This window comes from Ipomoea nil, unplaced genomic scaffold (assembly GCF_001879475.1).
Source record: "Ipomoea nil cultivar Tokyo-kokei standard unplaced genomic scaffold, Asagao_1.1 scaffold1043, whole genome shotgun sequence".
Taxonomy (NCBI): domain Eukaryota; kingdom Viridiplantae; phylum Streptophyta; class Magnoliopsida; order Solanales; family Convolvulaceae; genus Ipomoea; species Ipomoea nil.
Genome location: NW_017617471.1, coordinates 6230778 through 6257123, shown reverse-complemented (window position 1 = coordinate 6257123; position 26346 = coordinate 6230778). Strand labels below are relative to the sequence as shown.

At 30.2% G+C, this 26346-nt stretch overlaps 3 protein-coding genes across 3 annotated transcripts; 1 reads left to right on the top strand and 2 right to left on the bottom strand.

Moving 5' to 3' along the window:
- Window positions 1–8109: 8109 nt before the first annotated feature.
- On the bottom strand, window positions 8110–8744 carry LOC109182317. Its single transcript, XM_019332458.1, has 2 exons — window positions 8561–8744; window positions 8110–8471 (listed from the first exon to the last, which is right to left on the bottom strand). The coding sequence occupies exons 1-2, from the start codon at window positions 8625–8627 to the stop codon at window positions 8173–8175; spliced, it is 366 nt and encodes a 121-aa protein (XP_019188003.1). The 5' UTR covers window positions 8628–8744; the 3' UTR covers window positions 8110–8172.
- A 2524-nt stretch (window positions 8745–11268) lies between these two features.
- Window positions 11269–12353, bottom strand: LOC109182316. Its single transcript, XM_019332457.1, has 3 exons — window positions 12185–12353; window positions 11750–12076; window positions 11269–11653 (listed from the first exon to the last, which is right to left on the bottom strand). Exons 1-3 carry the CDS (start codon window positions 12249–12251, stop codon window positions 11478–11480), a joined length of 570 nt encoding a protein of 189 aa, XP_019188002.1. The 5' UTR covers window positions 12252–12353; the 3' UTR covers window positions 11269–11477.
- Window positions 12354–22031: 9678 nt separating this feature from the next.
- LOC109182308 (fructose-1,6-bisphosphatase, chloroplastic-like) lies at window positions 22032–24430 on the top strand. The gene is made up of 4 exons (XM_019332445.1): window positions 22032–22627; window positions 23249–23473; window positions 23622–24128; window positions 24225–24430. Exons 1-4 carry the CDS (start codon window positions 22196–22198, stop codon window positions 24294–24296), a joined length of 1236 nt encoding a protein of 411 aa, XP_019187990.1. The 5' UTR covers window positions 22032–22195; the 3' UTR covers window positions 24297–24430.
- The last annotated feature ends 1916 nt before the right edge of the window (window positions 24431–26346 follow it).

Below are 26346 nucleotides of genomic sequence, written 5' to 3'. Positions count from 1 at the left end.
AATTTATTTTCTGAATAAATTTAAATGCAATGTTTTTACTCGAGTTATAAGATTCGTGATACGATTTATTTATAGAAATAAATATGAAAAACTACAAAATATATATAGAAAAGAAAATAATATATGACTACTGACAAACCCATATATTATTAAGGAATTACATAGGAAAATACTTGGTGTACTCCCATTTTAAATTTTCAATTTGTACTCCCTCTCACAAGCTTTTGATGTAGACATTTTTCTGTGAACCCACAAGATGAAAATAACCAATCCTGATTTGCCACCTCAGAGAGTATAGATGAGGGAGTAGAATTTTGGGAGTCTATGTAGTAGAACTCAATTACATAAGCTCTCCATAGTCCTACTAACGAGTGTATAATGTATTGTAATCCGACGGCAATTTATATCCTACACCACGGCGCGCGTTGCATTGTGCGCCTAGATGCAAAACGACGTCGTTTTAATTTTTTTTTTTTTTTTTTGAAATTTCCCGCCTCAGTGAATGGCAGTAATTTTTTCTTTAAAAAAAACCCGTTGTTCAAAAATGTACATAATGTTATACTAGAATACACATGAATGTACATAATTATATAACAAAATATACATACTCTTTTTAAAAGATAATACACATAATCTAACATAATCTATATATATATAAAAGTAAAATCCTCCTAGCCAAATTTTCCCCCCAAAACTAAGGATATTTTTGTAATATCATCTATTATTTATATATAAATATTATATAGATTATTAATAATATTATATCACGAATATACTCCGTATAATATATACTAGGAAATATATAAATATATAATATAGGTTATATCACGAATATGTCAGAGAATATATACTAGGTGGTATCTATATATAGTTAATAAAGGTTATATCACGATATATAATATATACTAGGAAATTTTGATTTTATTATTATAGAATAATATATATATTATTAGGTTATAATTGGCAATATAATTGGGAAGAATAATTGGTAATTGGTAATATAATAAATACCATAACAATAACCTAATTTATTATTACATTCTTCAAGGCTATAAATACATATTACCATCCATTTCAAACTACCATTACAGTATACACGGATACAGAATTTGAGTGCAATTCAAATACATAGCAAACACTCAAACAGCCTAGGCTCCCACGGTAGTTTCTTTATATTTTATATTCTCGCCACTGAAGTCACTCCATTGCGAACAACATGTGTTATTAAATTGTGTTGTGTATGTACATTTGAAATAAGAGATCGTAGGACAAGTGATTCAATCAAGTGCAGAAAATGTGTCTTTCATGACATTGAGGTATGTCTTTCATTATATATTTTTCTTTAATATCATGTTGTTTTCGGTTTTTGTAATCCTAGAATCTGATATGTATATTTATATTGGCTTTTTAGGGAAATTTTTTGCATGTGCATTTTCCCCAAGAGCATGTTATGATGTTATGAAGTATCAATCTCGGTTCTTTGAAGGTAAGGTTTATTGCATTAAAAAAAAATTGGTAGCTTTCAAGATATTAACAGCAGCAACAGGCATCTATATTTATGACCATATAAATTCCAACAGTCTTATCAATACTATAAATCTCTAACTCTATAAATCTCTAAGTTTTACTTTTCAAATGATTATTGGTTTTCTATACACAAGACAACAGCAGTTATGAAGAAGATAACAACATCAACAGTTATTGGTAGCAAGAGGAAAGTACAATCGAATCGGAAAAGTTAGTTCACTGCTTTATTACTGTAATAATAATGCATTGTTTGTTAAGTTATTTATACTTATCTTATACACTGTTCAATGTCACTGATACTTTTTTTGTAACTCCAAAATATTGTTTGCTATACTCCTTTGTACCTGCAATCATAAATAAATTAATATATTATATTACTATTATTAATAATAATAGTTGTAAATCTGGTGAGATTTGTGTGTAATATATATATATATATATATATATATATATATATATATATATATATATATATATAATTAAAAGTAAAATTCTCCTATTTCATTTGTTTAACTAGAAGTTTCTATATTTCTCTTATACAAATTTATATTGTATATTTATATTAATAAATAATTATTAAGACAAGTATAATTTATTTTATATTGTGGACACATTATTTTTAATAAATTTGATTTAATAATATTATGCCTTAATTATAAAATTTCTACCTAATAATTTTAGTACTAAATGTCATACAATAATTACCATAAACAATGTTTAATAATTGACAAATTCTATTAGGCAATAAAAATTACTATTATAAAATCTTTAGTAATACGTACACATTATTTTTAATTATTTCAATTTAATAATATTATATCTTATTTATAAAAATTTGAAATAAAACTTTTAGGACTATTGAATATTTATTGACTAAAAATTATCTTATTTATTAAGTCAATTAATAGGTATTTAGTTTTAAAATTTTTACAAATATATGAATTATACATAGTAGCATGGAATCAATTAGTATGACAATTATATTATTAGGTAATCTAATTGTCAAAATCTTGTGGTCTAATGCCACCTTGGTTGGATGTATATATGGGAGGTTTTGTGAGTTCGAGCCTTAGTAGAAGTGTTATTGACTTTTTGTGTTTTAGTATGCTGAGAAAGTAGTTATGAACAGATACTACATTGTAATAGAGCATTCAAAAATATTAGGTTATTTTCTTAAAGTATATACACAAACTATACTTATCAATATAGAATTAAAACTATATATATATATATATATATATATATATATATATATATATATATATATATATATATATATATATATATATATAATGTATAATATTATTAGTGCGAAATCAATTAATATTATTGCCTAATAATGATGTATTGTCACCTTTTTCGGTGTAATTATTATGGTAATTTATATACATATATATTTTTATACTTAATGTATAATATTATTGGCACAAAATAAATTATACTTACCTTAACACATTTATTAATTTTTATTAAAGGTAATTATTCTCATAATTTTTTTTCGTTCTTTTGTGAAATTATTATGGTAATTTTATGGTAATGTATTTAAATATTGGAAGAGAACAAATGTTATAATTAATATAATTAATGTTATTGAGAAATATAAGATTTCTTCCGTAGAAATATTTATGACAATTTCATTAAATTATAATTAATAAAACATGAAATATAATTAAATAAATCAAATTATAAAATTAACAAAACATGAATATTTACAAATTTTTTAAAATATACATACATACACTTTTTAAATTTCTAAATATAATTTTTAAGTATAAATCTATCAATATAAATTATAATTAATGAAATTATATTAAAGAATTTTCATATATACATATTAATAAATATTATGAGTATATACAATGTATTATACAATCATATAAGGATATGTGTCCGATTAGAGTTTATATTTATTCATACAAAATTTAGAATTTATATTTTTATTGATTTTTAAGTACAATTCTCTTAGTTATTATTATTCATATTTTTAGAATTATAGTATATATGAAATACAATTTGGAATAAATTAACTTTATTATATGTATTTTTTCTATAAATTATCTAAATATGTACATGATTAGAGATTATATTAACCATACAAAGTTTTAATTTTAATTTTGTATGTTATGAAAATGAATACTTGACCAAATATATAAAAGTCCAACTATATTATTATATTGTACATTTTAACATCTTTTTATTTTTTCAATTTTAATTTTAAATTCATAATAACAAAAAAAAAAATCCGTGCAACGAACAGGTAAATGGAAAATGAAATGAAATGAAATTCATTGATTAATTAGTACTAATAATAATCAGTAAAAAAGTTAGCAGTAAAATAAGAAAAAAAAAAGAATAAGCAATTCACTGAAAATGGAAAAGGAAATAGAATTCACTGATTAATTAATACTAATAATAATAAGTAAAATAGGAAAATAAAAAAAAAAAAAGATCCTTATTTCATTGAAAATGAAAAAGGAAAGGCAAGATTGTGCACAAAAATATGTCATAATAACGATACCAGTAAAAAAGGAAAATCCTATAAAAAATTACTAATTAATAATAATAAGAATATGAAAATAATAATAATAATAATAATAATAATAATAATAATAATAATAATAATAATGTAAACTATTAATAAAAATAAAATACTCCTATATAGTTTCCATTTTGAAGTACTTTAATGATTTCTTTCAAATTAAAATGGATGATTAAGAAAATGAAGATTATAGTATTAAAAAAAAAAATGAAGGTGAATATGGATTTGATTATAGATGAAAATAATATGTGATTGTGATGAGGCATGAAATAAAATCATTTTTTAATTAGATAATTTTTATTTTAGCATATCTTACTATTTACTATAAAGTCTATATACTGTAACATGTTTTTCTATTTTATGTAAAAATCATATAATATAATTGAATTTTGATTATTAAGATATACATTTTTTTTTATAATTTCTATAGACTATTTATACTCTTATTAAAAACAAAATCCTCCTTCCTTGCATTCCCGTCCAAAGAATAGAAAAGGAAAAAAAGTTACTAATTAATACTAATAATAATCAGTAAAAAAAATTAGCAGTAAAATCGGAAAATAAAAACGATCCTTAATTCACGGAAAATGGAAAAGAAAATGAAATTCACTGATTAATTAATACTAATAATAATCAGTAAAAAGGTTAACAGTAAAAATAAGAAAATAAAAAAATACGTAATTCACTGAAAATAGAAAAGGAAACGGAATTCAATGATTAATTAATATTAATAATAATTAGTAAAATAGGAAAATAAAAAATATCCTTAGTTCATTAAAAATGGAAAAGGAAAGGCAAGATTGTGTGAAAAAAGGGTCATAATAAGGATACAAGTAAAAAAGGAAAATCATATCAAAAATTACTAATTAATAATAATAAGGATATGGAATTAAATTAATAATAATAATAATTATTATTATTATTATTATTATAATAATAATAATCTATACTATTAATAAAAATAAAATCCTCCTATGTAGTTTCCAGTTTGAAGTAGTTTCCTGATTTCCTACAAATTAAAATGGATGATTAGAAAAATGAAGATGATAGTATTAAAAAAAATGATGGTGAATATGGATGTGATTATAGATGAAAATAACATGTGATTGTGTTGAGGCATGAAAGAAAATCATTTTTTTTTAATTAGCTAATTTTTATTTTAGCATATCTACATATTTATTATAAACTCTATATACTGTTACATGTTTTTCTATTTTATGTAAAAATAATATAATGTAATTAAATTTTTATTATTAAGATATATATTTATAAAATTTCTATAGTCTATCTATACTCTTATTAAAAACAAAATCATCTTTCCTTGCATTCCCGCCCAAAGAATAGAGAAGGAAAAATGTTAATAATTAATAATACTAATAATAATCAGTAAAAAAGTTAGCAGTAAAATAGGAAAATAAAAAAAGATCCTTGATTCACGGAAAATGAAAAAAAAAAAAGAAAATGATATTCATTGATTAATTAATACTAATAATAATCAGTAAAAAAGTTAGCATTAAAATAAGAAAATAAAAAATAATCTGTAATTCACTGAAAATAGTAAAGGAAACGGAATTCACTGATTAATTAATATTAATAATAATCATTAAAATAGAAAAATAAAAAAGAATCCTTAATTCATTGAAAATAGAAAAGGAAATCAATCATTATGCTGTGCATCTGTATGCACCATGCATGGTGCATACGGATGCCAAAACGACGTCGTTTTATTAAAAAACGCGCGTCTCCCCTTTTAAAAAAATTCAGGTTCGATTCCCAGCAACAACATTATATTGTTCATTCATTCTGGAATTTTAGTTCATAGATTATGGAATTATAGTTCATTGATTATGGAATTATAGTTCATCGATTATGGAATTGTAGTTTATCGATTCTGAAATTTTAGTTTATGGATTATGGAATTTTAGTTCATTCATTCTGGAATTTTTAGTTCATAGATTAGATTATGGAATTATAGTTCATCGATTATGAAATTATAGTTCACCGATTATGGAATTTTAGTTCATATGCTGTTGCTGGGAATCAAACCTGATTTTTTTTTAAAGGGAGATGCGCGTTTTATTAAAACGACGTTGTTTTTGCATCCGTATGCACCATGCATGGTGCATACGGATGCACAACATAATTTGCCAAAGGAAATGCAAGATTGTCAAACAAAAAAAGGGTACATAATAAGGATACCAGTAAAAAAGGAAAATTATATAAAAAATTACTAATTAATAATAATAAGGATATGGAATTAAATTAATAATAATAATAATAATAATAATAATAATAATAATAATAATAATAATAATAATAATAATGTATACAATTAATAAAAATAAAATCCTCCTATGTAGTTTCCAGTTTGATGTGGTATCATGATTTCCTAAAAATTAAAATGGATGATTATAGGAAAATGAAGATGACAGTATTCAAAAAAAATAAAAATGAAAGTGAATATGGATTTGATTATAGATGGAAATAATATGTGATTGTGTTGAGGCATGAGAAATAATCATTTTAACCGAGATGGAAAGAAATATTAATCTCGGTTATATATTTTATAAACTTTAAAGTTAGTGGAAATATATATATATATATATATATATATATATATATATATATATATATATATATATATATATATATATATATAACTGTTATTAATAATTAATTAACTAATTAATTAATATGTATTAAAAAGAATAATTGACTAAGAATAAAAGTGACACGAAATTTATGGTAATTGAAATAGAAAATGACTATTAATAATTGGCTAAAAATAAAAAATAATTCCAAACTGACTCAGTATATAGAAAAAATATTAATCTCGGTTGTATATTTCATAAAATATAAAGTTACTGGAAATATATATAAAAAATCTGTATATATTTGTTATTGAAATATAGTTATGTAAAGATATATATTTAAAAATTGAAAATGGAATAGAATCATTTAGTATCCACAATTTATAAGAAAAATTTTGTAATTAAAGATGGAAAATGTTTTGCAATACGAGATGGAAATATAACAGGCGTTTGGTTGGAGAGGGAGGGATTACGTGGGAAAGGAATTGCAATTCCATGGGAGATGAATTACTGGGAATAAAGTGGGAATTTAAATTCCAGTGTTTGGTTTACAGGAATAGAATACTGGGAATTTCAATTCCAATGGTTGGTATACATGGGAATTGAAAGGGAATAAGTAGTATAAAGTCCAAAATGTCCATTGTTGTTGTGGTATTAATTTTAGATTAAAAAAAAAAAGAGGGTAATTTTGTCTCATTACTAGCTTTTTTTTTTTTTTTTTTTTTTTTCCTAAAATCCCAGGAATTAAAATCTGGGGGGGAGGGGGCATGCGATTTTAATTCCATGAAAATGGGGAAATTGTAATTCCTTCCAACCAAACTAAGGAATTTTATGGCATTTGGAATTAGGTGGGAATTAAGTAGGAATGGAATTTAAATTCTTTCCAGCCAAACGGCCTGTAAGGTTTAGCCGAGATGGAAAGAATATTAATCGATATGAAAATTAATAATTTTGGGCACTTGATGCGTACATCTACACATTGACTATTAATTTTGGGTAATTATTTGATCAAATTCAAGCAATGATAACATTAGAAGATACAATCGATCCAACTCGATTCATCAATTTCATTATATAATAATTTATATAATTATATATCGATCTAAATATTTTTAAAATATTTTAACAAATTCATACCGTGCATCGCACGGGGGCAAATACTAGTACATAATAAACATAAACTTTTAATATAATACACATCAACTCTTAACATAATACACACAAATTTTCTGATTCGGATGTACATAATTGTATAAAAAGAATGTACATAATTGTATAAAAAATGTACATAACTGTATGAACAAATACACATAATCACAACAACTTCCTACTGCGCCTCCCAAAACGATCCGGACGTCGTTTTGGGAGGCCCGCGGCGCACAGTGCTACCCGCGCCGTGCCGTGGTGTAGGGTATAACGATTGTAATCCGACCATATTCATCTCCTTTATTTAACACGGGAAAACGAACCAACAAATTACTATGTATTATGCGTACATGGAGAAAACGATTGAAATTACAGAGAAGCCGGTGGCAGTGCAGGTGAAGACTCAGGCGCATCAGCAACAAGGCTTTCACTGGTAGCAGGGCTCACCGACGAGAATCCGACGGGGTTCCTATTTACACCGCAACCTCCGACGCACTGGTCGGTCTCTATGTACTCGGCCATCTTCGCCACCATCACGTCCGACGTCTTGCATTGGTACTCCACCTTCCCCTCGCTAGTAGCCGAGTTTTCCAACAGACATCTCTTTCCAGAAGACGCAATAGAAAATGCACAAACATTTGTGGGTAATTCCTCACAAATTATCTCCCCTAAACAAAACCAATAACACAAAAACATTAATTATATATATAGTATATTGAATAAGAATAGGAAAAGCTAGGAAGAGGAATATATTTACCAAGAGTGGCTTGAACGAAGAGAGAGCACGCAAAGAAAAGAATCAAAGATGGTTTCAAAGAAGCCATTTTTGTTTATATATATGTATTTGGTGCTCTTTTTTTGTGGTGTAAAGGGAGAAGGAAAGAGAAATGATGTGTTGATCTGATGAAGGGTTTGTGAGAATGAGAAAAGGCGATGGAGGGGCAATTGTTTATATAGGGAAGGGCACCGATATCATGGGCCGTGACTAAGTTTAGAAGCTTAAAAACCAAAGGTACTGTAGACGTTACAGAGTACAAAACAATTTTCTCTTGTTCTTGTTAACAAGTTTTTCCCTTGTTCTAGTTAACAAGCTCCCATCCTGTTCTTGGTAAAAAGGTGTTTTGTCTGGGTCGCTTTTTTCCAACTTGGTTGGTTGGTTGGTTGCCATGTGTCTTTCCCCTTTTTATTGATAGCATTTATGTGCGACTTTAATGTTGATAGGAAGTTTGGTGTGTTAGATATACAATAGTCTAACTATATGAACCATAGTATACGAGAAACCTAACCTCGTATGATAGCGGAAGCGTAGCCGTGTTGATCTCCAGTCATAGTTGATGTTCCTGTTGTGTTGCCTCTTAATGGGAATGACAGACATGTCAACTTCAAGCTCTTAGCTGTTAGATTCCCAACAACAGCATTATATTGTTCATTCATTCTGGAATTTTAGTTCATAGATTATGAAATTTTAGTTCATTGATTCTGGAATTATAGTTCATCGATTCTGGAATCGTAGTTCATCGATTCTGAAATTTTAGTTCATAGATTTTAGAATTTTAGTTCATTCATTCTGGAATTTTTAGTTCATAGATTAGATTCTGGAATTTTAGTTCATCGATTATGGAATTATAATTCATCGATTCTAAAATTTTAGTTCATATGTTGTTGCTGGGAATCGAACATGATTTTTTTTTTAATGGGAGACGCGCGTTTTTAATAAAACGACGTCGTTTTTGCATCCGTATGCACCATGCATTGTGCATACGGATGGACAGCATAATTTGCCCTTTTTAATGGAGATCAAATTGGACTCACAGAAGATGGATGTTATTAGAATAAAGTTGAGTTTTGATTACATTTTTGTAGTTGAGTGTGTTGGACTAAAGGGCGGATTAGCTCTACTTTGGAAGAAGGAAGTAGACGTTTCCATCACTACTTTCTCTACTAACCATATTGATGCAACTGCGATTACGAACAACTCCCCACAGTTATGGCGTTTCACCGGTTTCTATGGATGCCCGGAACGATACAGACGGCGCTATTCATGGAACCTCCTCAAAAATCTCTCCAATCAGAGTGACCTTCCATGGATTACTATGGGGGATTTCAACGATATTACCCACCCAACTGAGAAGATTGGTAATTGCCCTCATCCTTCTTGGCTCATGGAGGGATTCAAGGAAGCTGTGGAAAGTAGTGGCCTCAGAGATTTCGAATTCCAGGGTTATCAATTCACTTGGGAAAAGAGCTCTGCGATCTGGAAATGGGGGAAGAACTTCAACCAGAAATTGATGCTAGCAGAAGTAAAATGGAGAGGCTTAGAGGCAGAACTGACACTTACGGAGTGCAAGAGTTCGCTACGTACTGCTCAACGGACCTTCCTTCATCTATTGGAACAACAAAACCAATTTTGGAGACAGAGAGCAATGACGTTCTGGTACAAAGGTGGTGACCTAAATTCTAAATACTTCCATGGAATTGTAGCTCAGCGACGCAGAAACCCATATATTCAACAAAGATGATACAAGTCATTTTGTTAATTAGTAGACTTTTAGTTTGTTTTACACTTATATTTCTGCAACGACTTCAATTCCAAACTTTGAGGTGCGTTAAGTTTATGGCTGCCCCTATGAATTGAAGTTTCAACCTTTCAACTTTCCGTATCCGTGTTCGACTATTACTATTATATTTTCTTTCTGGAATCTTATAATTCTTTTTTGGCCCAATTAATTATATATATGCAATTCGAGAAAAATGAATTCAATTTTTAGAAGTATAGTCTCCAGTATTGTAAATAGTACTTCTGTAACATAACATTTATACTACGTATTCAACAAATTTTACGTAACATTTCTAATATGTGTTCACTAAGTTTTATTTGCGTAACCTAATGTTTATTAGGTACGTGTTGGCTTATGATACTTTACTCATCATGTCATTTAATGTATAGGTGTATGGGTAATGCATTGTCATTTAGATATTCACCTGAAATTTGGTTTGGCCACCGTTTTTGTGATTGAGAACGGACCGACACCAGAGTCATCGTTGCCCCCACCGCCACAAGATCTTCCTCAATGTTGATAATTTTAGCAAAAAAGATTGAAATGATGTGTTCTAAAAACTTTAATTTACTTGTTAATAAAAGTGCAATATTTATTAAAATTTTAGTAAAATTGCACGACAGTCCACACTGCAACACGTATAGTAGAATTGAATTTTCAAAAACTCTGCAACTATACTTCTAGAATTACAATTTGCTTGGGGTAAGAAAATGTCATATTTTATTACACGTATCCCTGCATCAAATCCGCGTTGAATTTGTCAAATGCGTTGGGAGATTGGCTTTGTATTTTGGTATTTGTTTTGAATTTGAATTTATTTTCTGAATAAATTTAAATGCAATTTTTTTACTCGAGCTATAAGATCCCTGATACGATTTATTTAATTTGTAACTTAAAATGAATATGCAAAACTACAAATTATATATAGAAAAGAAAAATAATACATGACTGACAAACCCATATATTATTAAGGAATTACATAAGCTCTTCATAGTCCGACTAATAACTAGTGTATAATGTATTGTAATCCGACCATATTCATCTCCTTTATTTAAGATGGGAAAACGAACCAACAAATTACTATATATTATGCGTACATGGAGAAAACGATTGAAATTACAGAGAAGCCGGTGCCGGTGCCGGCGCCAGTGCAGGGGAAGACTCAGGCGCATCAGCAACAAGGCTTTCACTGGTGGCAGGGCTCACCGCCGCCGCACCACTGCTGGACAGCTCCGCCATGGCTCGCCGGGGGTTGCTCCTTTGCTTGTCACACAGCTCCGGCAAATACACTCCTAAAAATATAAATTAATCGCCACATATTATTATTTAGATTAGAAAATTTTAAATAAGGAAAGAATATAATAAATTAAAAGTGTATATATTCTTACCTTCACCGGCAGCCAAGTTGAAGTAAAGGTCAATGATGTTGGGGCAGTTCTGGTGGCATGCCGAAGAGCAGAGTTTGGCGGTGAACTCCGGCTCAAGCAAGGAATCCGACGAGATTCCGACGGAGTTCCTATCGACACCGCAATCTCCGACGCACTGGTCGGTCTCTATATACTCGGCCATCTTCGCCACCATCACGTCGGAGGTCTTGCATTGGTACTCCACCTTCCCGTCGCTAGCAGCCGAGTTTTCCAACAGACATCTCTTCCCAGAAGACGCAATAGAAAATGCACAAACATTTGTGGGTAATTCCTCACAAATTATCTCCCCTAAACAAAACCAATAACACAAAAAACATTAATTAAACATCAATCTTTCAAAACTATATATACATATCATACATATATATATATATATAGTATATTGAATATATTTACCAAGAGTGGCTTGAACGAAGAGGGAGCACGCAAAGAAAAGAATCAAAGATGGTTTAAAAGAAGCCATTTTTGTTATATGTATTTGGTGCTCTTTTTTGTGGTGTAAAGCTGAGGGAGAAGGAAAGAGAAATGATGTGTTGATGGAGGGTTTTGTGAGAATGAGAAATGGCGATCGATGGGCAATTGTTTATATAGGGGAGGGCACCGATATCATGGGCGGTGACTAAGTTTAGAAGCTTTGTGGACCGGTAAAACATTATTCTACTACTACTGCTTCTATACGTAGATTCTTTAATTTCATAATTTGTGTTCTTAAGTTGATTACTACTTTAACGTTTTGACCATTTCTACGTCGTTTTAAATCGACAAATTAAATAATTGTGTCAATGTGAAATCGTGTCTTTTGTTTTTGTTGTTGTTGTTGATCTTCCATTAGTTTCATGCATTAATATTTGATAAATATTTTTTTTTAAAATCAAAATTTGTATTAATTAGTAAGTATTTATAAAATTTTGAGTGAGGAAGGAAACATGCAATCAATATTTGAGGATGTGCACTTAGTACGTAAATCCTGCATTGTAATTCCAATTAATGAAGGACTAATATAAACTATCTTAAGTTATCCATAGTTTACGAACTCAAACCAGAAAAGGCTAATAGATCACTCACGTTGGAAGTTGAACTTATAATCTTGTAGTTACCAAATTAACCGTGTTACTAACTTGATTTATAAATTGATTTATAATCTTGTAGTTATCAAATTGGTAATTTCGCAATAGTCGATGGACCATTTCGGTCATCACATGCACCATTTTTTATGAAAGTTAATTACTGAAATGTTCCATTGAGTATAGCAAAATTACCAATTTGGTCAAAAGTTAATGGATGTCTAACAACAAAATAAACGGATGACCAAATTGGTTAATATTTTCAAAGTCTAGAATTTAATTGGGCACAAAAAATTGTCGCGGACCAAATTAATAATTTCACAATAATCGAGAGATCATTTCGATAATAAACTCTTATTATGCTTACCAAATTAAGTCCTCAATTTTAAAAATTCTACTCAATTTTACCCGGCCTCCCGTCAATTTGAGTCTTAGCTTAGGATGATATAATAGTGGAAGACAAAATTGGGTCAAATTTTCAAAGTTGATGATAACTCAATTTGGTAAGGATAATAGTCGATGATCAAATCAATAATTTCGCTATAGTTAAGGGAACCAAATCGGTCATTAACTCCATGATTTAATAATAATATAAGTAAATTATAAAAGTATACTTTTACCATGCATGTAATATATACTTCTTAATGCTCATAAGTCATAACCTTGTGCTGTAAATTCTGTTTTATTTAATAATCACCAATTACCATTAAATAATCGATCTTATTATCTTATCACAACTTAAAGAATACAAAAGAAAAAAATAAATATTGTCATATAAAAATCATGTGTGAACTCTAAAGTACACCACAAAGAGCTACAAAATTCATTTTATGATACAATTACAAATGCAACTCAAAAGTAAAGTTTAAAAATTAAAATTCTAATAAGTGCACAACACAAACAATAAATATGCACACCGTAATATTTACAAGTACAACTCAAAAATAAATTTTATAAATTATAAATGTTCATAACAAATTAAAAACTCTAAATGTACATAATATAATCAGTAATCAAAAGTAAAACACAAATTCTATAAAAGGGCACAAATTTACACGTTTGTACCTGGACCGAGCAATACTCTAAGAAATTATATTTCATTTCCTTATTTGCTTTCAATATACTTAATGTGATGTATTATGCTTTACCTAATTAATTACCTTGTATCTAACTACCAAAAGAATAGTTAATTTTATTGGTAATTGGTGAAGAGTCAAGAAGACCCTGGCCTTGTGGAGCCCACACGCTGTCTCTCCTCAAATTATTTTTCGACATTATAATTTTCTCAATCAAAATTCTTGGCTGCTTTGTGTTGAGTCTTTGACAAGTCATTTTGTTAATTAGTAGACTTTTACTTTGTTTTACACTTATTTCTGCAACGACTTCCAAACTTTGGGGTGCGTTTATGGCTGCCCCTAAGAAGTTTCAACCTTTCAAGTTTCCGTATCCGTGTTCGACTATTACTATTATATATATTTTCTTTCTGGAATCTTATTAATTCTTTTTTGGTCCAATTAATTATATGCAATTCGAGACCAAAATGAATTCAATTTTTAAAAAGTATATTCTCCAATCTCCAGTCTTGTAAATAGTATATAACTTAATATAACTTTCTTACAATAATATTAAGGTTTTCTCTAGCATTTTCGATCTCTTCGTCAGTGGTGGAGTACTTTAGTTTCTTTTTCCTTGTAATAGTCTAAACTTTGGTTATAAATAGTAATGTCGTTTCCATTTTTGTTTCCTCTTTGTAATGGACGTCGTCATTCAATTCATCATTACTATCAAATATGAAACTTCATACAAACTCTTAACTCCAACCAGATTTTGTTGCTAAGTGTCTAGCTAAAGAACCGCTACATATTATAGTCGGCTATTCGGTGTATGCATTAAGACGATGAGCGCAAAATATATCAACTATCTATATTTTATAAAGTATGTGTCATAATATATCTTTTCATCCATTCTTATCAATATATATCATTGCGACGAATATATATATATATATATATATATATATATATATATATATATATATATATATATATAAAAGATCATCAGAAGTAGTAAGATGTAAGTGAAATATGAGGTTTATCTCAACCCTTGATCTAGTCAAAATCAACAGTCCATGTTGAAGAAATTAAACACTTTAAAAAATCGTTGTGGCATTATGTTAATTTTGCATATAAGTTCAAAACTTTGTGTATGTTTAAAGCTTATGGTGCGTATGTTTAAAGCTTATGGTGCATCAGTTTAAAACTTAAGGTTAAGGTACGTACTTTTATAACTTAATGCGCGTATATTTAAATCTAAGGTTAATTAGCCACTTTCTAGTCAATTTAAAACTTAAGGTGCTTAAGTTTTAAGGTTAAGGTGCTTAGTTTTATAGCTTAATTACCGTATGTTTAAAGCTTAAGGTGTGTCACTTTTATAGTTTAAGGTGCATCAATTTAAACTTAAGGCGCGTAGTTTTATATTTTAAGGTGCATCAGTTTGAGATAGTGCAGTGCATGCATGTTGGCAGAAAGTGCGTTTTTTTTATTTAAAATTTTCATTGATTTAAGCCGTTGATTTAGATTTGATCAACTACTCATATCTCACCCTATCTTTCACCTGTGAGCTCCTTCGCACTTGATCTCTTCTCTCTCTCTCTCTCTATATATATATATATATATATATATATATATATATATATATATGATTTTTTTATACATATATTTTCTATGAATATGGAGTAAAATCATAATGAATGGTTGTATTGGCCATTGGGCATGCATTTCTCTAAAATTTAATAAATGCCAATAATATTAATCTTTAACTGGAACAAAATTTGTGTTGGCAGTTTAAATTATATCAAAAAAAATATTTTGTATTCTATATTGACTTTTAAAAAATTAAATTTTACTCTTCACATTTTTCGTTTTTCTTAATTTAAAAAAATCCATTAGTGGCATAAGTGAAATTAAATACTTTTCTTTAGTGCTAACTACCATGTAGTGTGATGGCATCTCAGTTACCTTTTTTGGACTGAAAATGTTTGAGAAAGTATAGAACAGATATTATCTTGTAAAGAATCATGAGTATTTCAAAAAAAAAAAAAATCTTTAGTTTTTTTCGTTTTCTATTGTACATTTATATCTTATTACCGATCATACCATTAATAATTTTTATTTTTTCCAATTCTACCCTTACTATGTAAAATACAAAGACACATACATATTTTTTTTATGTAGTTTGTTTTAATATATAGTTTACTTAATTATAATTCGAACCAATAAATAATACATACCTATTTTAATACAAATTCTCATTTGAAAATTTAACTTTTATTTATTTTTAGTTTTTTTTAAATAAAAATAAATTAAAATCTTACTTTTTTTTTTTCTTTTCTAAAAGAGTTGAAAATTTCGCACTTAGAAACATATATAACATTTTGTTTAATTTGTATCTTAATTACTTGATGTGCAATATATGAATTATTAACATATTGTAACAAAAATTACATTTCATTTATTATTGTATTTTTTTAAAACTAATTAAAATATAAAAAATTATCAAAGAAAAACTATTTTCTAAAAATATAATAATTTTGAAACACAATACCTACATAATTTAATGCATTTTTTTTTAAAAAAAAATTGTAAGATAATAATCTTTCTTATTATCAAAAATAAAAATTTGTCTTCTAATAGTTATAAAATCTATTTGTTTTTTTTTTTAAATCATTTCAATAATTATGAGATTTTACTATATATATATATATATATATATATATATATATATATATATATATATATATATATATATATATATATATATATATATATATATATATATATATATATATATATATATATATATATATTTTGGGGGGGGGGAGGGGGGGGGGGGGGTTTGATTCTTGAACATTTTTTAATCGCACACCGTGCATGTTTATCATTAGTATTATACTATTATCTAACAAATAATTACATAGGATTATAGGAATACGAATAGTAGTTTTTCCAAATACATTGATGGAGTGGAAACTTTTTGAAGGATATGACTTATTAACTTATGACTTGACTTCACACAGTGTTTACATGTTAGTTTGAGATCATAATCATCGGCAGATTTATTGTGCGAGTTGTGGGAGCCACTGCCCCTACTGATTAAGAAAAAAAAAAAAAAAAAAACTTATGTGTAGATATTATTATGAGATTTAATGATTTATCGTGTGATTATTTTAAATTTTTGTGAGATTTGTAATAATTAATTTGTGAGGTTTCTTCTAGTCTTAAATGATGGTTTAATGTTGTATTTTGAAAGGATAAGTTTTAATGTGTTTTGAATGAGAAAATCTTACAATACCAAATTAAACTTTTAATTATTGACTAATGGGTATTCGCTACATTTGGTTATATTCATTTAATTTTGTCCCATTACATTCTTAATTTTTATTTAATTTGTTTGTCATAACTAGTCATCCGTTTAAACTTCATCATTAATAAAAACGGCTAAAATGTAATTTCATCATCTAATTAAAAGAGTTTACATTAGAAGGAGAGAATAATGCGTGTTGAGAGGTAGTGGATTGAATAATAAAATTACATGTTAAACATTTTATTAAAGGGTTAACTGATAAAAATTTAAATTGAGGACTAATTGGTGTAAGCAAATGAAATTAAACAAAATTAAAGAATAGGACCAAATATGACAATGCTACAATAGACTAAAAGTTAAATTTACTCTCCTTCAAAAAAAAAAAAGAAGTTAAATTACTCATTATACAACTATTTCAAAATGGTAAAAACATGTGTGAGACTGTCTCACGGGTCTTAATTCGTGAGACAGGTCGAATCTTTAATTAATGATGTCAAAGTTCCAACTCATTAATCAAATATTTGATCCATTAATTAAAGATTCGGTCCATCTCATGGATTGAGACCCGTGAGACGATCTCACACAAGTGTTACCATTTCAAAATACATCAGAATGTATAAAATTATTATTTCATAATTTTTTACGAATATTATTTTAATATATATATTTTATATTCCAACCATTATACCTAATTAGAGGTGTTTCAATTCATATTTGTTATAAACATTTTTTATTTGTTTATTTATTCTGATGTGTATTTTCTATGAATTCGGAGAAAAATCATAAATTCATAATGCATTTAGTATATGCTTGGTTGACGGGATATACGAAAGGAATATTATTTTGGAAAATAGATCTATCGTGTTATTTCACTTATTTGATAAGGTTGTTCGTTTTTAATTTAAAAATAACATTTCTGAAAATGAACTATTTTCCTAATAACAGGAATATCTATTTCAAGAAGATCGAGTTTGATATTAAGTTAATAATGAGTTTTTAGGAAATGCTAATTTTTGGTAATGTCTAATTTGTTCAATTCATACACTTCTCCCAAAAGGTTAAATTCCTAATCTTAAGGGCCCCCCACACTCCGACCAGACAGAGCATGTGGGAGTTCAAAATTGATTATATCTTGCGCATTTAAAATTTTATATTTCAAACTTATAATATTATAATTACCTAATTAATTGTTCTTAATTTGGTTGGGGACATATATGTTATTTCTAATACATATGACTAGAAATATATAGCTTTAATTTCAATTACATATTGGGGTGGAAATTTTGTAGGATATATATGATGATTTATGACTTTGACAAAGTGTTTACGTGTTAGTTTGAGAGCATTTCTCAAAATAGGAGTATTTTAAATTTACTTTAATTATTAAATAGAGACATTTTAAAGTTTATTTTTAATAAATAAAGTATTTTAATCTTGATAATTAATTAAAATGAGGTTTTATACTCTTTAAAAACATACTAAAATACGTACAAAGTTTATTTATTTACATTCAAATTTTTCGCCAGCAAACTGAAAGTCAAACTTGCAATCTTATAATATATCATTATCAAGTCAACAACCCAACGAACTCAGTTGGGGTTCACCCATCTATGAAGTTTAATTTATTCCTAGCTAGTGTTAAATGATTGCTTAGTGTTGTATTTTGAGAGAACATCTTTATCGTGTTTTGAATGAGAAAATCTTACAATGATTTAAATATATTTTAATTTACAGGAAAATCTACATGTGCTATTCTAAGTTGCGTTTTGGGTGAAGCCTGTGAGGTTATGAAAAGAACTGTGTTTGATTAATGAGAATAAGTAGAGTATAAATAGTGTACAGGAGAGGAGAAGTAGAGGAAAATTACAACCACTAACTAGTCTACAAGAACATATTTAGAACAACTAATTAAATGCAAATAGTATCAACCACATATATGCTTAACAAAGCCTACCTTGTAACCCTAGTTAGCAAATGATTATCTTAAGGAGATAAGTAAGCTTAGGTTGTCCTGCCCGAAGATTGCTCAGGTAAGTCCATTTAAGTTGTCCATATCTAACATTCTAATATATTCAAATTGAAAAGGCTAATGAGCAACTTTACTCTCATAAGGAGTCGAATATAAAACATTGTGATTACTAAATCAATTATCCGACCAACTTAATCAAGGACGATTATCCAGAATCTAAACGTAATTAATATTAGTATGGTCGTGAATGATAAATAATATAAATAAAATGCAATAATAAACTAATTTAAAATGGTGTGAAATTGGAAAATAAACTAATGCAAGTGACTACATTTATTGGCAAATAAATTTTTCTTTCTAATATGGTGTGAAAGTTGGTGAGATATGAGCTATGACTGGCTTGACTTCACGAAGCATATACGTGTTAGTTTGGTGACTTCGTCGTCGGTGGGGTTCATTATCACCAATGGCGGAGCTATGTTGATTTGAGTAGGTTCAAATGATTTAATATTACATTTGTTAATATAAATATTACATTTTATCTTTAAAAATAATAAATATTATATGTTATATTCTAATTATTATACATGCATTTGCTAGTGGACTTCAAGAGTATTACGTAGTACATTTTTTATATAAATAATAAAAATTTTATTCTTAATTTAATATTACATTTTATTTTGATATGATCCGTCTCATGGGTTCTCTTACACAAATTTTTAACTATCACATATAATACGGCAGCTCGCTTGACCAAAGGCCACAATGACTTTGTGCTTTTTCTTGCAGATTTCGTAGAGGACGCTGCAATGATACTTCCATTTCCACATTAATTAAATCCAACCATATTGCCATGTTGATCAAGGAAATTAATGTTTATGTCGTATTGAATGGTCCAATTCTATTGAGATATGTTCTTTATTATATATAAGTGGATGTATTATTATTTATTTATCTTCTGAGTAGTTGAATTATATTTATCATTTCAAAAAATGATCAAGATTCAAAACAAAAGAAGTTGTGATAAAGTATATTTTAAAAAACTTATGTAGAGTATAGAAATTCTTTTTAAATAACAATAATAGATGTATATCAGAGTTTTAATCACCATTTTATGGATTTAACTTGTGTCTGATGCTATTGGTGTCTCGTCTTCTAGCACGGTTAATGCTACATTTGTTACTTGTTTGTTTAGCTTTTGTTGTAGTATTATACCCATGAAAATACTTATACCAAATATAGATTGTCTTGCGTCAAAGATTTCCTATCCTGTTTGCACTTGAGTATGATGATAAAGTGTATTTGATTATTGATATAGAGAGAGTATCCGTTAAAGGTTCTAAAGTCGAGCCTTAATCCAATACAAGTTTCTTTGTGACTTACAGTCCAAATTTAGTGATCATGGTATTGACTTGGTCTTCAATGACAGCTTCAAATCTTCAGTAGAATTTTTTAAGTCCTTAGTTTAATCCAGTATGTATTTGAGTATTTCTTAAGAGTGAAAATCTATCTCAACTCAGTTTTCTAAATTGCTTAATCGAAACCCAACGTCCACCTTTGTCATTTATATCAGTCTTCCACAATCTTCATAATAGCCTTATTGCCTTAACTCCCTTGAACTGTCATCTAAACTAGTTGAGAAATAGTACAGTTCATCTCCGAGCAATTTGATATGCTAGACCTTAGTAGTTCAGACTACTACTTCTTGTTGTTGAACAACTTCTTTGTTTCACAAAACTTAACAACCCAGATGAGATATGTCAGTCTAACACCATTCATTTTGAGCCAACCTTGTCGAGTTGTTAGACTTATTAATTAATTTCTAATTGATTTTTTATGAGGACAATTTTTTTTTTTTTTTTTTTTTTTTTTTTTTTTTTTTATATACCTTCACCCTGAACCGTTAGATTGTTAGACTTATCAGGCAAGCTCAACTAAAGTTTTTGACATTTTAAACTTTTAATTTTAATAAATTAGTACATTTACACTAATAAATATAAATTTATATTTCATTTAATCAATCCAAACCTCCATTTTTTAAATTGCACAAAAAATAATTAATATATTGCACTTATAATATAATAATTATAATGATTTTTTTTTGTTATTTATTTTTATACAAAAATTATTTTTGTAATAAATTTGTTAATATATTTATTAAAAATACTAAAAATAAACTAAAGTATAAACTAACATGTGTATTTTGTTGCACATCACTTGTGAAACAAAGAGTAGCATTGAACGGCTCGAGTTATTAGGCCAATCCAGTAAATTTCATGCTAGGATGTTCGGGTCATTGAACTTTTTGATTTTTGGCTAATTGGCTTAATTTTTATCGGACTAAATTTTTTTGACCCTAACTCTAAATTTTTTTGATTTTATCACACCAGCTCAATGATTTCGAACTAATATTGACATTTCTAATTGTTAGGATTTAGTTGGGCTTACTGCATAACCAAATCGTACTAAAAATTGAATCTAATTATTTGGTTAGCCTCACCCATTGCATTATAAATTCATGTGTTTTTCTCAAATTTTCAATGTGATATTTTTAACAATAATCAATAACATATGAAATACTCGAATTGGTAAAAGATAAATACTCCAAAGATCCACCACTACTCTTGCTTAGCCCAATAAATATTGGGCTCAAAGATTCCCAACTTCATAAGAAACCCATAAGCCCAAAACAAAGAAATTTTGAGTCCTCAGTCCTCACGTACGACACCCGAAGCTGATGTCACCTCGAACCTCCCAAAGGGAACCACAAATGGAAGAGGAGAGGATCTCCCATGGAAAAGGATAAGTGGCCCCCACCTTCATTCCTAGTAGCCTTTCCCCACCCCACATTGCCCAGCGCTCAATCTCTCGCCACTCTTGACCCCACTTCCCCAGCATTCAATCTCCAGAAACAAAAAGAATGCAAGAAAACCATAACATTTGAGGTCACAAAATTTTGCATAAAGAAAAAAAATCACAGGAAAAAGAAGGGTAGAAGAGTAGAAAGCTTCCATGGCAGCCTCCGCTGCAACCTCACAGCTCCTCTTCTCGAGCTCCCGCACCATTTCTCGCCGTTCTCTTCACCACCTCTGCGTTCTGGGTGAAAAGACTCAATTTTTATGCCCCAAGAACCGAGGGCACAGTAAAGTGAGGAGGCAAGCGGGGAATGGAGGGGTGAGATGCATGGCAGTGGAGACAGAGGCTCAGACAAAGACGAAGAAGAGCGGCTATGCGATTCAGACCTTGACTAGCTGGCTATTACAGCAAGAACAAGCTGGGGTTATAGATGCTGAGCTTACCATAGTGTTATCAAGCATTTCCATGGCTTGTAAGCAGATTGCCAGCTTGGTACAAAGGGCTGGCATTTCTAACCTTACTGGTGTTCAGGGTGCTGTTAATGTTCAAGGAGAGGACCAAAAGAAGCTCGATGTTGTCTCCAATGAGGTTTCTACTCATACCCACATTTTGTGTGAACCCTACATCTATTTATCTGGATGATGACTATTTGAATTGTAAACAATGATCATTACATTAAGTAAATTCTTATTTTCTGATGATGAACAAGTGAACAATCTCCCTGACACTTGCCATGTTTTGATTTAATAGAGACATAATTCTATTTTCCTCCAATGCATAGTTTGTTATTGTAAAACATACCAGGCACGGGTAGCTTAGTTGGTTCTTGGGTGACAGATTGTGTGCAAGGACGTAGCATTAGCCCTGATAGTCGCAGTGTGAGAGTTGCATCCAATGTGGTGTGCTTCTTGTGAGCACCAGGCACTACTCCTTCCTTTATCACCTCCACAAATCCTGTCTGGTCGGGGGTGGGGTCCACGGTGAGGGATTTCGCCTTTGTGGGCAAGAGTTTGTAAAACATACCATGTAGTGTTTAATTTATTGGGGGTGACAAGTGATGTTGATACTATGGTCCATGAAAAATTGATCATTAATTAAAACCTGCCATAATAGCATTTATTGCCAATGGACTGAGATAGAGTTCATTTCTTGAGAAAATATGTCATGGTTTTTACAAATTAATGTTATTGTGATTGATATCATGATCAGGTGTTCTCTAATTGTTTGAGGTCAAGTGGAAGGACAGGGATCATAGCATCAGAGGAAGAGGATGTGCCTGTGGCAGTAGAGGAGAGTTACTCTGGGAATTATATTGTGGTATTTGACCCCCTTGATGGATCATCAAACATTGATGCTGCTGTGTCTACTGGCTCCATCTTTGGCATTTACAGCCCGAATGATGAGTGCCTGGCGGATATTGGTGATGATGCTGAGGTACTATATGCATAATAATCTTTAAAACACTCACAAAGTTTGTGTTCTTTCCTTGCTAATCCATATGTAAATACAACATTATAGTCTAATGAAATTCGAGAAATCAAAGGTTTAGTGGTTGTTTACTTGTTTATGATAAAAAATGCAGCTTGACCAAGGGAAACAGAAATGTGTAGTGAGTGTGTGCCAGCCAGGGGATAACCTCCTCGCAGCAGGCTATTGCATGTACTCGAGCTCTGTGATCTTCGTTCTCACCTTGGGAAAAGGCGTTTTCGCCTTCACCTTGGACCCTATGTATGGCGAATTCGTTCTTACCCAAGAAAACATTCAGATCCCAAAGGCGGGAAAGATATACGCGTTTAATGAAGGGAACTACCAGCTATGGGATGATAAGTTGAAGAAGTACATTGATGACCTTAAGGACCCTGGTCCTAGTGGCAAGCCTTATTCTGCTAGGTACATTGGCAGTTTGGTGGGAGACTTCCATAGGACTCTTTTGTATGGAGGCATTTATGGGTACCCAAGAGACAAGAAGAGCAAGAACGGGAAGCTAAGGCTTCTGTACGAGTGTGCCCCGATGAGCTTCATCGTGGAGCAAGCCGGTGGGAAAGGATCAGATGGCCATAAAAGAATTCTTGATATCACACCAGTTGAGGTGAATATAATGAATGGATGGCTCTCTGCAAAAATTATGACTCTTAGCTTATATTTGGTGATATATATAAACTGAATCTGTGATTTGTATTTGCAGATACACCAGCGAGTTCCTCTATACATTGGAAGTGTGGAGGAAGTTGATAAGTTGGAGAAGTACCTAGCTTAATCCAAGAATGAAATGCAGAGATGAGTACATTGAAGCCATGGTGTTGTTTTGGACCACTCTCAGATGTATATCAGAATCTACAACTTAAAATGCATTGTAAACACTTGAAAATAAAATATTATTCTTTTGATCTTTTCTGAGTCAGGCAAAATGATTGTAGATGTTCTATAAGTGCTGCAGTTCATTTATGCAAATAGTTGAGTGTTTTTTTTTTTTTTTTTTTTTTTTTTTTTTTTTAAACAAAAACAAAAAGAAATCGGATGCCACCCGAGCACTAATATATATAAAAACAAAAACAAAAACATGCTTAGGTTTTTAATCTGTTCACTTTTTTTTTTGAAAGGAGCCTGTACGGCATTTATTCAAAATATGCAGAAATAGAAGTTGGTGGATCTGAGTCCGAGTACATTGTAAAAGCAGTAGATGTTAATGTATGAGCTAAATAATTATCTAATCTAGGAATATAATGAAGCAAACAATAATCAAAAGTCGAACTAGTCCTGCAACTATCAATGGCATAACCCAAGTAAGACCGTGACGAGTGTGTCATAGATGATAGATATTGTTGAAGCACCAAACAATCCGTGTAGAGCTCGATAGACTTTATTTCGCGGTTTCTTAACCACGATAAAACTTCCTTGCATGCGAAAGCTTCCGCCATTAGGGGTGAAAAACAATCTATCATTGGAGCAGTCATAGCCGAAACGTAACCCCCTTGCCAATTTAGAATAATAGCCCCCACCGCTGCTTTGTTTGTTCGTGGGTTGTATGCCGCATCGAAGTAACATTGATCCCTCATATTTTGAATAATATGGTGTGAGCTGCTTGGCGTGGACAGATGTGGCTGATGCAATACCGTGGTTGGCATGGCAGCAGTAGCATTCCTCGGTAAGGACACTGCCGTAGCAGTGTGTTCGGTTGGTACCGCTGCTGTACGGCGGTCCGAAGCCGTGGGGTTGGTCGGCGGATGCTGACGTCCGGGATGGACTAATTTCCAAGCACTCACAGCTGATGATGCCATTACAATCACCTTTCGAGGTCTGGGCAGGTACGCATCCCATATAGCTCCATTCCTTGTGCGCCAAATATAATAGAGAATTGCCACTGCATAAATAATCCCATCATCATCTAAAACATTCATCAAATCATTAAACCAATCACTAAAAATATTTGTGACACTATGGGGGATTGGAAGGTGGGATTGTGCCCAAATGTTTGCCGTATAGTCACACGTAACTAAAGAATGCACGACATCCTCATGTCTAACTCCACACGTAGCACATGTTGGGTCAATATCAACCCTCCTTATAAGTAGGTTCCTCGTACTGAGTAAAATATCATTTAGAGCTCTCCATAAAATTAAAATGTTTTCCACCTGGGGGATTTTAAGCTTCCACAAATTTTGCCATTTATCAAAGGTCCCCACTGGTTGGGTGTAGTTACCAACTACTGTTCTATACCCATTTTTAACAGAATATTCTCCTTTTGGGTCTCATACCAGTACCATTTAATCCGCTCACTTAATATATATAAAAACGTTTTAATCTTTACCCTCATTCATTTCCGCTCTCCCTCTCATCCACAACCTCTCGCCTCTCACCCTCTCATCCCTGTGTAACAGTTCTAGGGTTGGGAATGAGATTTCGAGGTTGAGAAGAGAGAAAGAGGTTGAAGAGAGAAGAATTGGGAAAAGGAAATTGAATTATGCAAATTGTCTGACAAGAAAAAGAATACATCTACAGTATTTAAACCCTCAAAATGGCTTAACAGAATTAACTACTTCATAAACTAAACGGCCTCGTTTGATTCCTTCACTTAACCTCCGTTAATTCCTCCTTCAAAACGACCACGTTTTGTTCCTCTTGTAACTGCCTTCAACTGACTCGAGTCCAACGACGTCGTTTATTGTTTCCCCTATCCGAATTAAACTTCTGGAATCATTACACCCTGATCCTCTCTCACTCTCGCATCTCACGCTAGGCTCTCAGCAACAGCGATTCTCACTCTGTCCGAGACTGCCTACCGATCGCGTCTCACGCTAGGCTCTCGG

Bases quoted from the DNA above. Each gene is read 5' to 3' on its own strand.
- LOC109182317 (XM_019332458.1), bottom strand. From the start codon at position 8,627: ATGGCTTCTTTGAAACCATCTTTGATTCTTTTCTTTGCGTGCTCTCTC. The intron at 8,472-8,560 runs GTAAATATATTC...GGTTTTGTTTAG, and splicing joins CTTCGTTCAAGCCACTCTTG to GGGAGATAATTTGTGAGGAA.
- LOC109182316 (XM_019332457.1), bottom strand. From the start codon at position 12,251: ATGGCTTCTTTTAAACCATCTTTGATTCTTTTCTTTGCGTGCTCCCTC. The intron at 12,077-12,184 runs GTAAATATATTC...GGTTTTGTTTAG, and splicing joins CTTCGTTCAAGCCACTCTTG to GGGAGATAATTTGTGAGGAA. The intron at 11,654-11,749 runs GTAAGAATATAT...TTATATTTTTAG, and splicing joins CAACTTGGCTGCCGGTGAAG to GAGTGTATTTGCCGGAGCTG.
- LOC109182308 (XM_019332445.1), top strand. From the start codon at position 22,196: ATGGCAGCCTCCGCTGCAACCTCACAGCTCCTCTTCTCGAGCTCCCGC. The intron at 22,628-23,248 runs GTTTCTACTCAT...TATCATGATCAG, and splicing joins TCGATGTTGTCTCCAATGAG to GTGTTCTCTAATTGTTTGAG. The intron at 24,129-24,224 runs GTGAATATAATG...TTGTATTTGCAG, and splicing joins TTGATATCACACCAGTTGAG to ATACACCAGCGAGTTCCTCT.